The 12,859-nt window shown below is 35.9% G+C and overlaps 1 protein-coding gene across 12 annotated transcripts in view; it reads left to right on the forward strand.

The window, feature by feature from the left end:
• The window catches only part of ptprsa (protein tyrosine phosphatase receptor type Sa), a 233,349-nt gene that overhangs the window by 197,904 nt on the left and 22,586 nt on the right, over positions 1–12,859 (forward strand). For all 12 annotated transcript variants that reach the window (XM_065244402.1, XM_073813439.1, XM_073813437.1 and 9 more), the window contains 3 exons: positions 3,796–3,893; positions 6,894–7,017; positions 10,693–10,868. In XM_065244402.1, coding sequence (XP_065100474.1) covers positions 3,796–3,893; positions 6,894–7,017; positions 10,693–10,868 — 398 coding nt within the window. The remainder of the gene's footprint in view (positions 1–3,795; positions 3,894–6,893; positions 7,018–10,692; positions 10,869–12,859) is intronic.

Here is a 12,859-nt window from a genome sequence, read left to right on the forward strand (position 1 = left end):
TTATGTTGGCTTCATATATATTTTATAATAAATAAAGACATTACTTATTAAACTGCATTTCCAACAAGTTAATCCTATATTATGCAGTTAATATGTCACTATTTTTACTTGATGGCTGCTTTTAACTTTGATTCGCAACACAGCTTTTGATTTGACTTTTTTGTTTTTGACTGCTTTTGGCTGCACTATTAATTCACAGTTCAAGTGATCCGATCACAGCTGATGATGTTGAAGGGTTTTCTGTATCAGTTTTCTCTCACATTCCAGCATCATTCCTCCCTGTTCAGCCCCCCGTTTCGTTCTCCACCGGCGGGTCGTTCTGCAGGGAAAGATAAAGAGCAGAATTAATTCAACCCCCTCCGCACACAATGGTCCGACATTCATTACAACCCTCCCGCCCTCCGACGGGAGAAGAGAGCCCAACCCTTTTTTTTTTTAACAGGGAAGTGCAGCCAGCGCTTTTAGATGTAAATGAACAAGAGACGGATATCAAAAGGATTTGTTATTTCTATCACCTGCCAAGCGCAAATGAAAGACTGAAAATATGTAATTATACAGTTTGCGTTCTCGTGCGTTATATCTCACCGCTGATTGCTTCAGATAAAACGATTTTGCTGCAGGGAAGAATATATATTATGAAAAATAGTACATTTCCTCAAACATTTTCGTGTCCTAGGGCCTTGAATCAGGTCCTTTCTGTAAATATGTAGTCTGCTGTGAATCTCCTGGGGTTAATACATGCGTTTCTTGTCAGATTCAATGTAATTGTGCATAGAGAGAGTTCATTAAAACCTTTATTATAGAATCAGAAGACGAATGAGCGATTGCGGTCGACTCGAATTCGAAAAAAGCGCTAATCATCTCGAGGTTCGATTGGATCTAGGTGGCCTGTCTTATTGCGTTGTGAAGCTGTTCGTGTTTAGCATGCGGCACGGATTTCATCATGTTTGCCAAAGTTGCCCTTCAAATCTTTTTCAGGAGTGCTTTGGCATATATTAACCTGGTTCGCTTTAAGAGGGCAAAACTGATTCAAGACAGTCCCTGACTGATGAGTATAAGATATTGGAGAGGAACAATAGCAAACGCACAAGCAAGATATTAAAAGGGAAACTGTGAGGGATAGATGCAAGATGTCATGCCTACAAACTGCAAAAAAAAAGACTTATTTAGTTTTTTTGTCTTGTTTTTAGTACAAATATTTATAAAGTGTTAAATCAAGATGCAAATCTGCTAATCGTGTAAGAAAAAATCTTAAAAATAAGTTTACTTTTTTCTTAAACACTTAAAAATTAATGAAAATTTTCTTATACACTTGAATTTTTTTTATTAGTTTTTTTTTTGCGTGTTTATAAAGTGTTAAATCAAGATGCATTTCAAGAGTTTTAAAACAAGCAAAAAATCAACCACAATGGGGTGAGAAAAAAATCTTTAAAATAAGTTCACTTTTTTAACACTTAAAAATTCAAGAAAAATTTTCTTACACCCTTAAATTTTTTTTATGTTTTATGCTTGTTATAAGATGTTTAAAACAAGCAAAAAATCTGCCAATGGTTTAAGAAAAAATCTTAAAAATAAGTTTACTGTTTTCTTAAACACTTAAAAAAATCAAGAAAATTTTTCTTACGCTCTTGAATTTTTTATTAGTTTTTTGTTTTATTTTTTTGAGCACAGTTTCACTTAAATTTTATAGTTTTGGTCTAAAAATTAGAATTATTTTCTTATGTCATTTTGCTTATCAAGAATTTTTAGATATTTGTACTGAAAACAAGACAAAAATACTAAGTATTTTGTCTTTTTTCAGTGCAAATATATATAAAGTGTTAAATCAATCGCAAAAATTTTTTTTTTAGTTTTTTTCCTTGTTTTGAGCACAAAATGTCATTTTGCTTATAAATAATTTTTTTGCTATTTGTACTGAAAACAAGACAAAAATACTAAGTAAGTATTTTGTCTTTTTTCAGTGCAAATATTTATAAAGTGTTAAATCAAGATGCATTTTAAGAGTTTTTAAAACAAGCAAAAAAAATCTCCTAATGGATTATGGATAAAATATTAAAAATAAGTTAACTTTTTTCTAAACACTTAAAAATTTAAGAAAAATTTTCTTACACCCTTGAAAATTTTTTTATTAGATTTTTGCTTGTTTTGAGCACAATTTCACTGAAATTTTATAGTTTTGTTCTAAAAAATTGAATTATTTTCTTATGTCATTTTGCTTATCAATAATTTTTTGATATTTGTACTGAAAACAAGACAAAAATACTAAGTAAGTATTTTGTTTTGTTTTTCAGTGCAAATATTTATAAAGTGTTAAATCATGATGCATTTCAAGAGGTTTAAAACAAGCAAAAAAAGTTTTTTCAAAAAATTCAAGAAAAATTTTCTTAGACCCTTGAAATTTTTTTAATTAGTTTTTTGCTATTTTTGTATTTTGAGCACAATTTTACTTAAATATTATAGTTTTAGTAAAAAAAATGTAATTATTTTCTTAGGTCATTTTACTTAAGAATTTTTTGATATTTGTAGTAAAAACGAGACAAAATACTAAGTAAGAAAGACATTTTTGCATTGGTGTCCACTTAAAAAATTAGCATAAAATCAAGACGTGCCCTTGTCACATTCAAATCAAGTTTATAAAAAGCTATGAACAGAAAGCGAAATTGAGGATGGGTAATGTGATTATGCAGATTATTAATGCTTAATTAAATCACAGCACTCTTGAAAGATGTCAACGTTTAGCCGACGTCTGACCTCTGAAGCAGGAGAGTCTAGAAATATGCTAGCGTCTAATTAAAATGTCGTAAATAGACAATGTGGCCGTTTTTTCTAATTCATATCTCAGGGTTAACTCAGACACAAAACTCCCAGAATCCTCTAGGGTTCTGTGACATCATAGCGAGCATATGCAAACTAACTCGAGCACCATCAGGTCATTGAACCCCAGGCCAGAACTCTCACAAGAAAACCAGCACAAAGACCTCAATTACCCCTCGCTCATCCACGGGAGTCGCTCAGATGACAGGAAATTATCGCAATCCAAAAAAGCTGTTAGACTGCGAAGGCGGAAGTTTACACGAGGGAAAACTAATGTTGTCTTTGTACCGTTTTGTTTTTGTGCTTTCCCCCCAAATTAAAATGAGTAAAAATCAAGAGCGATTCTGTTTATCGCGAACAAATCCGTTTCTGCCTCTCCTCTGTGAAAACTACAAGAGCTTTTGAGATTTCGCATTTGATTAAATCTATTACGTTTTGCCTCGGTAGACGTGGCTGCATTTCTCAAGGGCAGTTTTTTGTCTCGTTTCAATTTATCGCTCCTGTGACTCGGTTTGAAGGGAGATTTGTTCGATTTCACTTAAGCAACCACGCCCATTACTCCTCCTGTCTCAGATCACCGAGGACACGCGTACGGTTTGTCTTACACACCGAGTGTTTAAAGTGTCATCTTGCTCTTGGGATATCATTCATCTTTTTTGCAACGGTGGAGGCAGAAAAAGATATTTCAGTATTGCAAAACATTTGAACTGCTATCATTGGGCTGTAATTGGTCCGGGGGTTTTCAAGCACCATCGCTCAAGTTCCTCGTTTTTAATCTTCTGTAGCCTATAAATACGGCCTGTTGTAAAAAAAACAATCCTGATTGGAGCTCTGGCCTGGTACACCGTGTCCCTAACATCACCCTTGTGTCACATTGGCCCACTTCATTCCCTCCACCCCACACACCCTGCTGCACTTATATCTCGAGTCTGCTTCTGTTGTACATTGTGACTTTACTGACAATATGTTTGTTTTCTGCAGGTATGATGAACCACCCGCCCATACCCATCACTGAGCTGGCGGAGCACACGGACCTACTAAAGGCCAATGACAACCTGAAGCTCTCCCAAGAGTACGAGGTAAGACCTTCCTAAAAAACTAAAGCCTGTAAGCCGGTCGCATGAAGTTGCAACAGTGAATTTGCCTCACTAAAAAGTTTCTTTACCCTCACTTTTAGCATTTGTCTCACAATGAACTGCTATGCTAGGTTTAAAACGAAGCTGTTGCTGATTAGCACTTGTATTGCTGACTCAGCCTTCATTTGCATAGAGCAAATGTCGTCGTCCGTCTTAAGTCTCAGTGCACATTGCCATCAAGACTTAATGCCGTTTTAAATGGCACACGACTCGCACTAAGTCTGATATCTCAGCAGGAACATAGGAATTATTGAGACGAACCAACCCGCTATCGTTTTTTGGGACAATTAGCTTAGCATATAAATTGGCATATAAACCTGAAAGAATAATTTATATAAATATGATCCTGGACCACAAAACATAGGTAGCACGGGTATTTTTGTAGAAAAAGCCAAAAATACGTTGTGTGTGTCAAAAATTAACTCATTCTACACCAGCCTTTTTTTTTAAGTATCACAAAATGCCTTCCAGGAAAATGTTCTTTTTAAATATATAAACATACAAATATATTAAATTAAAGAACAGACCCCTTTGCTTTCAAACAAACAAACAAAACTTTTCATCCTATCTGTATTTTTTCTCTTTTTATAACCTCTAATATATGGGTAGGTCTCTTTAAAAATACAAAATTTTGAACAAAAAGCTGAAATAGTTGCATTTTTGTAAAGGTATTTTGTTAGGGATCAGATTCAGAACGGAGATCAAAACATACACAGAGTTTAAAATTGATAAGTTTAATTGTTTTTGCATCAGTTTTTTTATAAATTGGGTAACATAATAGCGGAATTACAGATTACCTTAAAATCTCGTTAGAAAAAAACGATATTGTCAGGGAAATGTGTTCTCTTAATTGACGAGAAAACTCGTCAATGGCGGGGAAAATAGTTCATGCCAAAAATCATTAAGATATAATGTAAAAATCATGTTCCATGATGATACTTTGTAAATGTCTTACCATAAATATATCAAAAAAATTATTTATTATTAGTAATTAGGGATGCATAACAATTAATCGCGATTAATCTATAGCAGAATAAAAGTTTTTGTTTACATCATATATGTGTGTATGAACTGTGTATAATAATTATGTATATGCACACATGCATTTCAAGAAAAAATATATATTTATATATTAAGTATTCATATTTATATATAAAATAAGTTATACATAAATATACAAATGTATATAAACATATAAACATTTCTTAAATATATGCATGCATGTCCATTTATCTATACAAAGTTATTATATACAGTTCACACACAAATGATGTAAACAAAAACCTTTATTCTGCTATAGATTAATCGCAATTAATCGTTATGCATCCCTATTAGAAATATATGTTACTAAGAACTTCATTTAGTTAACTTTAAAGGCGTTTTTATCAATATTGTGGGGTTTTTTTGCACCCTCAGATTCCAGATTTTCCAGATCTTGACCAAACTCGTAAAAAAATACAAAATTTAACCATATGTATTATATAAAAGGAAACTGTGTAAAATTCAAATGATCAAAATAAAACCAATATCCTGTGTATCTTAAATATACATTTTTATGTAAATATGTATTTGTATATTAAATATGTAATCATATTTATTTATGCCCTTATTAAGACGTTCAGTCAATCATGCATAACTCATATCAGACCAAATTATTTCAAATAAACACAATAATTTGGACCACAACAGCAGTCATAAGGGTCAATTTGTCGAAATTGAGATTGATCCATATCAAATCAAATCTGAATAAATAAGCTTTCCATTGATGTATGGTTTGTTAGGATAAGAAATTTCGTTTGGCTGAGATACTTGGAATCTGAGAAAGCAAAAAATCTAAATATTGAGAAAATCTTAGCAACACATATTACTTATAATAAACAAAGTTTGATATATTTACGTTAAGAAATGTACAAAATATCTTCATGGAATATGATCTTTACTTAATATCCTAATGATTTTATTTTTAAAAAAATCGATAATTTTGACCAAACAATGTAGTGTTGGCTATTGCTACAAATATACCCATGCAACTTATGACTGGTTTTGTGGTCCAGTGTCACAAATGAGTAAATTATAACTTTACTATAAGGAGGTAACTTAAAACGAAAGATAAGAGAAACATTGAGTTTATACAGTAGCGCAAGGATTTTGGTCAGATATAAGGCATTATATAAAACTCTGGATTACGACATTAATCTTTCAAGCATACGTGAGTCTATAGATCTGAAGAACGGATCTATAGCTGGTTATCCGAGGTAAAACCCATTGAACGATAAGACTGAAGTGGATTCGAGAACACAGTAGAAGTTCATCTTGTTGCCATTTGCCCCTGTAATTATTGCTGGGTGAACAATTACGTCAAACCCTTCATTGTGGGTTATTTAGCCCCAATTTCAACATGCAAAGATGTTCAATAAATAAAAACATCCCTCAAACCAGAGGAGCTGGGACGGCGCCATCGCCCGAGGACGGACTCAGAATCATAATGAAATACTAAATTACCCTGACAGGGGGCTAGAATATTTATTCAGAAATCTCATATTGGGAATGCAGCAGCATTTATCTTGCGGCGTCAGACCGGCCGGCTCTAATTCACCCCGCTTTCCCTCGCAGGAAAGAACAGGCTCCTTTATCAATGTTTCCTTTGCTATTATTCACTGTCCGTGTAATGATCTCAACACGGCTACCTGGCCGAACGTTCGTGAATATTTAAAGCGATAACGGAACGGCTTTTAATTACACTTTAATGTGAAGCGCGATTGCAGGAGTGGCTGGACTTTTATCTGGCTGTGAACGTTTATCCGAGTGAAATATACTTTACAGCGCTGCTCGACTCGCTGCTTTCTCGCTCGTTTCTCCACAACATTAGTATTCGTTCGTGTGATGCCGTGAGATTTGGGAAAAGCCCTGAGGGTTGATTCTTTCTCTGCTTTTCTTCCACAGTCCATCGATCCGGGCCAGCAGTTCACCTGGGAACATTCCAACCTGGAGGTCAACAAACCCAAGAACCGATACGCCAACGTCATCGCCTACGATCACTCACGCGTCATCTTGGCTCCCATCGAAGGTCAGCATGAACCACACACTCAAGTTTAACTTGGCTTCGTCAAGTAGGATTATATCAGGCATAAATTGAACAGCTCTGTAATTATATACTCGCCCTCGTGCCGTTTCCAAATCTGTATGCTGGCGTTTTTTATGCAACAGGATTTATACTTGTATGGTATCTTAAAGGATTACTTCCCTTTCATAAGAAAAATTCTGATAATTTACTCACTCCCATGTCATCCAAGTTGTTTATCTTTTTTGTTTTTCGAAATTACATTTTTGACTAAAACATTCCAGGAATTTTCTCCATATAGTGGATTTAGGGAACAGTTTGCAGATTCAGTGCACTTTCAAAGGGCTCTAAACGATCCCAACCAAGGCATATGGGTCTTAACTAGCGAAACAATCGAAAAATAAGTACTTTTTAAACCACTACTTTTCGTCTTGCGCTAGCCGTGTGAAGCGCCACCGCGACCTTACGTATTACGCAATCACTTCGAAATGTCACGTGTTACATATGTGAAATGCACACTTATGAACCAATTTAAACAATAAACATTAATTAATATAATTCCACATACAACAACATCGAACGGTCCTCTTTCTCAACATTTGTAAACATTGAAGCGGCATTTTCGCATGCGTCATGCGTGACTTTTTGACGTGATGACGTAATACGTAATGTCATGCTGTGGCGTCATACGGCTAATGCAAGATGAGAAGTTGTGGTAAAAAGTACTACTTTTTTGGCAAATGATGATCGTTTTTCTAGATAAGACCATTATGCCTTAGTTGGGATCATTTAGAGTCCTAGCTGCATTGAATCTGCAATTTTAAACTGCATTGAAATTCCACTATATGGAGAAAAATTCCTCAAAAAACATAATTTCTTCTCGACTGAACAAAAAGAAAGACATAAACATCTTGGATGACATGGGAGTGAGTAAACTATCAGATTTTTATGAAAGTAAAATATTCTTTTAAAAGTTTTTTTTTTCGAGACATGATCATTGAAAACTTAGTAAACTATTTCTTTTGATTTTGAAATGACTGATGTTTGTTGACGCCTACAGATTAGCCTTAAAAGCATCTGGCAACACAAAAAGCATTTTAGAGAGATTTATATCACTGCAAGATCTTAAAATCTTTCAGAAGAATGCGATAGATCTCGTACATCCATCTGAAATGTTCAACATCCATTTGTACAATCAATTTGTTTTCTTTCCTTACTTCCACGAAATTTTATTGCCCATTTACTCATACAGAAGTCAGATCATTTACAAAGACTTGAAATTATACTAGAGAAGTAACAATGCAATTTCCCAGAGTGCTTTGAGGCCCTTAGTTGACCCTAAGGTATAGATGCTGTCAGCAAAGCATAAATGTCATTGAAAACTTCTCTTTCAACAAAGGTTTTTGCTTTTGGGTTTGTAAAATGCCAGTTTGCAGGGCTCAAGACTAACTTCTTTTCTTAGGTGCACCAGAACAAAAGTTAGGTGCACCCAAATTTTTGACGGCATCGCATTTAATGCCGCAGTTTTACAAACATTTGTCAGTACTACAGTTATTTTGAAGAAACGTTTGAATAATTGCATTGCAGGCTTGCTCTCCTAAATTTTTCAGTCAGGGGCTCCTAGTAAAAAACGTTAGTCTGGAGCCTTGCTTTCATTATGCTTGTGCAATATAATATATGCATTATATAAACTAAGTTTATTGTTACAGGCCATACATGCATTTATGCGGTTTTGTGTTTATATTTCTCTTCTCATTTCTTTGCCTTTCTGGAAAATGCTTATTGAAAATTACCATCCTTTGATCCTTCTTTTAAAACCATGAAATTTTGCCCGGCAGAAATTCTCATTGCGGTATTGCTGTGTCGGCTGATAAACAATGCAGTTTAGTTGAAAAAATCCATTACAGCACTTCAATGCAGTGGTATATAGACATAAATGAGCACTTTAAAAGCGCTTTGGTTTCTTTGTTGATTTTCCGTAGTATGGTTGACATTTTCGGAGAATTGCCCCTGAGCTGTTTCTCAAATCCTCAAGCTCCCTCATGTTGTTTACAGTCACCCCCAAAAAACACTTTCTGTTTAGCATTCCCTTCCTCGTTTTCGCATCACCTTGATTTTCGCCACAGTTCACCAAGACCCAATTTAGGGGAGCAATAAAGCGCCGTAACAAAAGCATCACAAAGACAGCGCCCGTAAATGCATAAATTAATCAAGTTCGAAATTTCCATTTTACAGTGCAGTGATTTCGCCATTAGACACAGCGGCGGAGCAATCCACGCAGGCACTCGTACGCTGTTCGCTTAGCTATGACTAAAGCCAAGCTCCCCCGGTTGTATTGTGAGACGGCAGAAAGCTTTTAATGGCATTTTCTTTCCCCCTGATTGCTAATTTTGCCTTTTCTCTGATGTAGCGGGGGCTAGAAAATAAGCACGGCCCTGTGTTTCATTCCTCATTGTTAAAGCGTGAAAACAACAATTTAGCACCGCGGGCCCATGTTTGTGAATGAGGTTTTGTGTTGAGTAAACTGTACAATTAAACGTTCCTCTTGTAGGTTGTTTGTGAGAGGTTTAAGCTGAGTGCGGGACCCCTACGTGTAATTGTTTCAATCCGTTCGGATCATTAGCGGTGTCTGCTAGCATTGCTATCAGCCATACGTAAGTTCAGGGTCGCTATTAAACTTCGTTTGTGACATTTGCGCTATACACATTGCAAAGAGAGGTATGTAATTGCATACCAGTGCAATATTTCCTTAACATCCCCATTTTTTCAGATTTAAAACCGCACAATCGTCTTTAAATCTATAGCTGAGGCACACCGGGGCTTCACGACTGTTTGCAGATCCCGAGCTTAAAAGTTAGAGAGTTGGGCTGCTTTACTGGAGATTTACTGCAGGCTGCCCGGAGCGATGTCAGTGACAGGGTCCGGCTTGGTTTCTGCTCTCTGATTTACTCCTAGTCCAGCCTAATTCCATCGTATAGCATCTGGTCCTAAATCAGCCGCAGTGGACGCTCCCGTCGGCCGGCCCTCGGAGAGTTAGATCCAGCAGGAAAGGCACAAAACCAGAAGCAAAAGAGCTTGATGGATGATCTTCCATGGGGATTATTTTCCCAGATGGATATCTGTCAGAAGCTGTGAAATAGCCTCTTGCCAAAGTGTGACTTTATATCATGTTAGCGGGGTAGTAAGCAGCGCTTTTAACCAACTAACAGGCTCACACGCAGCAACACCGTCAGCCATTTTGGAAGTTTTCTCAAAACACTGGAGTGAGAACAGTTCACTGATGTTAGTCAAATTTTCGGGATGTTCCTGTAGCTTGGTTGCTAGTAGTGTTGTAGTCCTTCAGGCCGTTCTTGGTGTATATGGATCTTCAGATTAGTTTTGTGCAGGTCTGGTCTTGGTCTTGACTCGATCTCGTCCTGCCTTGGTCATGGTCTTGTCTTGGTCTTACCCCCTCAGAGGTCTCGATACACTCTGGTCTTGGTTTAGGTGGTCTTGACTACAACACTAGAGCATTGTGTTAACAGCATCAGGGTCATTGATTTGATTCCCGGTCAACATGTAAGAGTAGTGCAAGCTTATTTTATTTTACAAAAGCAAGAAAAATGTTTTGCATGTTCCCGTTGTAAAAGGAAAATACCAGGAATATGCTTTAACATTTACCACCTCGTGCTTCATTTCCAGGTATCACAGGCAGCGACTACATCAACGCTAACTACATCGATGGCTACAGGAAACAGAACGCATACATAGCCACACAAGGACCTCTGCCGGAGACCTTCGGAGACTTCTGGAGAATGGTGTGGGAACAGAGAGCTGCCACTGTCGTCATGATGACCAAACTGGAAGAGAAGTCACGGGTGAGGCTTACGAAAATGCTGAATCATAATGCATGTTTAATAAAACCAGATGTTGCTTATGAGTCAAATCATTTAGGTGACTACAAGGAAAAGTTGTACCACGCAAAAAAGGTATTGAATTCCCTACCGTCAAGTGTGCGTATCAGAAATCAATAGTTTGTGATATGCATATCATATTATTATTAAAACATTTTAACATTTGCAATGCATTCTGTCTGAAGAAACATTTATGCTGAATTTGGTAAAATTAGGCATCTTAGTCACCAGCAAGAATATGTCTAGCTCTTATTGTGTATATGCACACGAGAAGCGAATTTATGACCGCGCCTGTGAAACCCCGGCTTAAGTTGCTTAATTTAATTTTGAGATTAGTAGACATAACCATAAAAACCACAAAAATATTTGTGATTATTGCTGTAAATGACAGATTAAAACTAAGCCTTCATTATACAATACTTAAACTTTTATTTATAACGTGAGAAATTCTGAAATGAATGATTTTATTGACACCACGCTTTATTATTCTGCGCAAAAATACCTAAACTTGGCTTGGTAAAACATTTGCTTTGATCGTCTCTCGATTATTTGTTTTTCGCGTTACTTACGTGAATGAAAACAATGCTCTCCCCTATTTTCTGATACTACCAGACGTGTGCGAATTTCATGTTTGCGTTTACATTTTTTTAAAGTGCGTGAACGAAACGATTGAGGTGCGTATCGTGCGTTTGCGGCAATTGCGTCCCCCAACTCGCATTGCGTGGCGCAAATTCGCCTCCATTCGTGTCTTGCATTGACTTTGTATGTAATTTACTCTTTGTAATTGTTAAATTCGCATTTGTTGTAAAATTCGCACACACTACTAAAACAGTGTTCACGTGCTATCTACTTAAGTTGTCAAGGTAAAGAGCGCACTAGGTTTTTGGACAGCTTTTGTTCCTAAAACATAAAAAAATTGTAATAGGCTTTTACTCTTGTTAAAGTGACTGGGCTTCAGACTGAACAAATTGACATTATTCCAGTTGAAATGTTGTTGCCGGCTGAATGAATAAGCAAACGGACAGAGAAAAATGGAGAGAAATAAAGACAGAGACTGTGATGAAAGGGAAGAGAGTATTTTCTCGGCGCTATCAGGACGGTTCGGCCCATTTACCACGAGATAGAAAGAGAGAGGGAGTCCCTTTAGCTGAAGACTTCCTTTCAAAAAGACAATTCAGTCACACTCTTGATACTGAAATAACATCACTCACGAGCCAATTGAAAATGCAGGCTGACTGAGGCCAGATCGACACTGATAGGAATGATCAGCCGTCTTAAGGCAAATTTATACCTTTGCATCAATTTTAATACAAATTGGTTGCGAGGCCACCAAATTTCTTTCTGACTGGTGCAAGCAAAAATAAACGTCAGTGCCGTTTACTTTCGGGTCTAGTCAGGTTAAAAAAATTGCCTCTGAGTCGGGTCTAATATTTTACAGTTTGTCTTGGGTTCGTTCTTTCTTTTAAAAAAAGTATTTATGCATGTTGGGGGTTCAGGTAAAAAGTGATTTGGGTCATTCAGGTCGGGTACATTTCTTTGTACCCAAGAAGACCTCTAATATACATCACATATGGAATAAGACCATATGAGTAATTTATGAATTTATATAAAATTTCACAAAATGCCTTCCAGGAAAAATTTTCTCCTAAAAATATATAAATATATAAGAAAACGTTTCATCCTATCTTGATTTTTTAATAAAAAAAATTCATTTCGAAATTCATTTTTAATCAAAAATATAAAATGTTGAGCAAAAAGCTGGAATAATTGCATTTTTGTGAAGGAATTTTGTTAGAGATCAGATTCAGAATGATTATCAAAACACACATGGAGTGTAAAATGTATAATTTTTCCTTCATTTTTTTATAAATTGGGTAAAAACATCTAATGGATAATAGCGGTATTACAGATTTCCATAAAAATTAATCAGGAACATGTTATTTTCAGGCAAATGG

The sequence above is a fragment of the Paramisgurnus dabryanus genome, chromosome 24, assembly GCF_030506205.2.
Source record: "Paramisgurnus dabryanus chromosome 24, PD_genome_1.1, whole genome shotgun sequence".
NCBI classification, from domain to species: Eukaryota; Metazoa; Chordata; class Actinopteri; order Cypriniformes; family Cobitidae; genus Paramisgurnus; species Paramisgurnus dabryanus.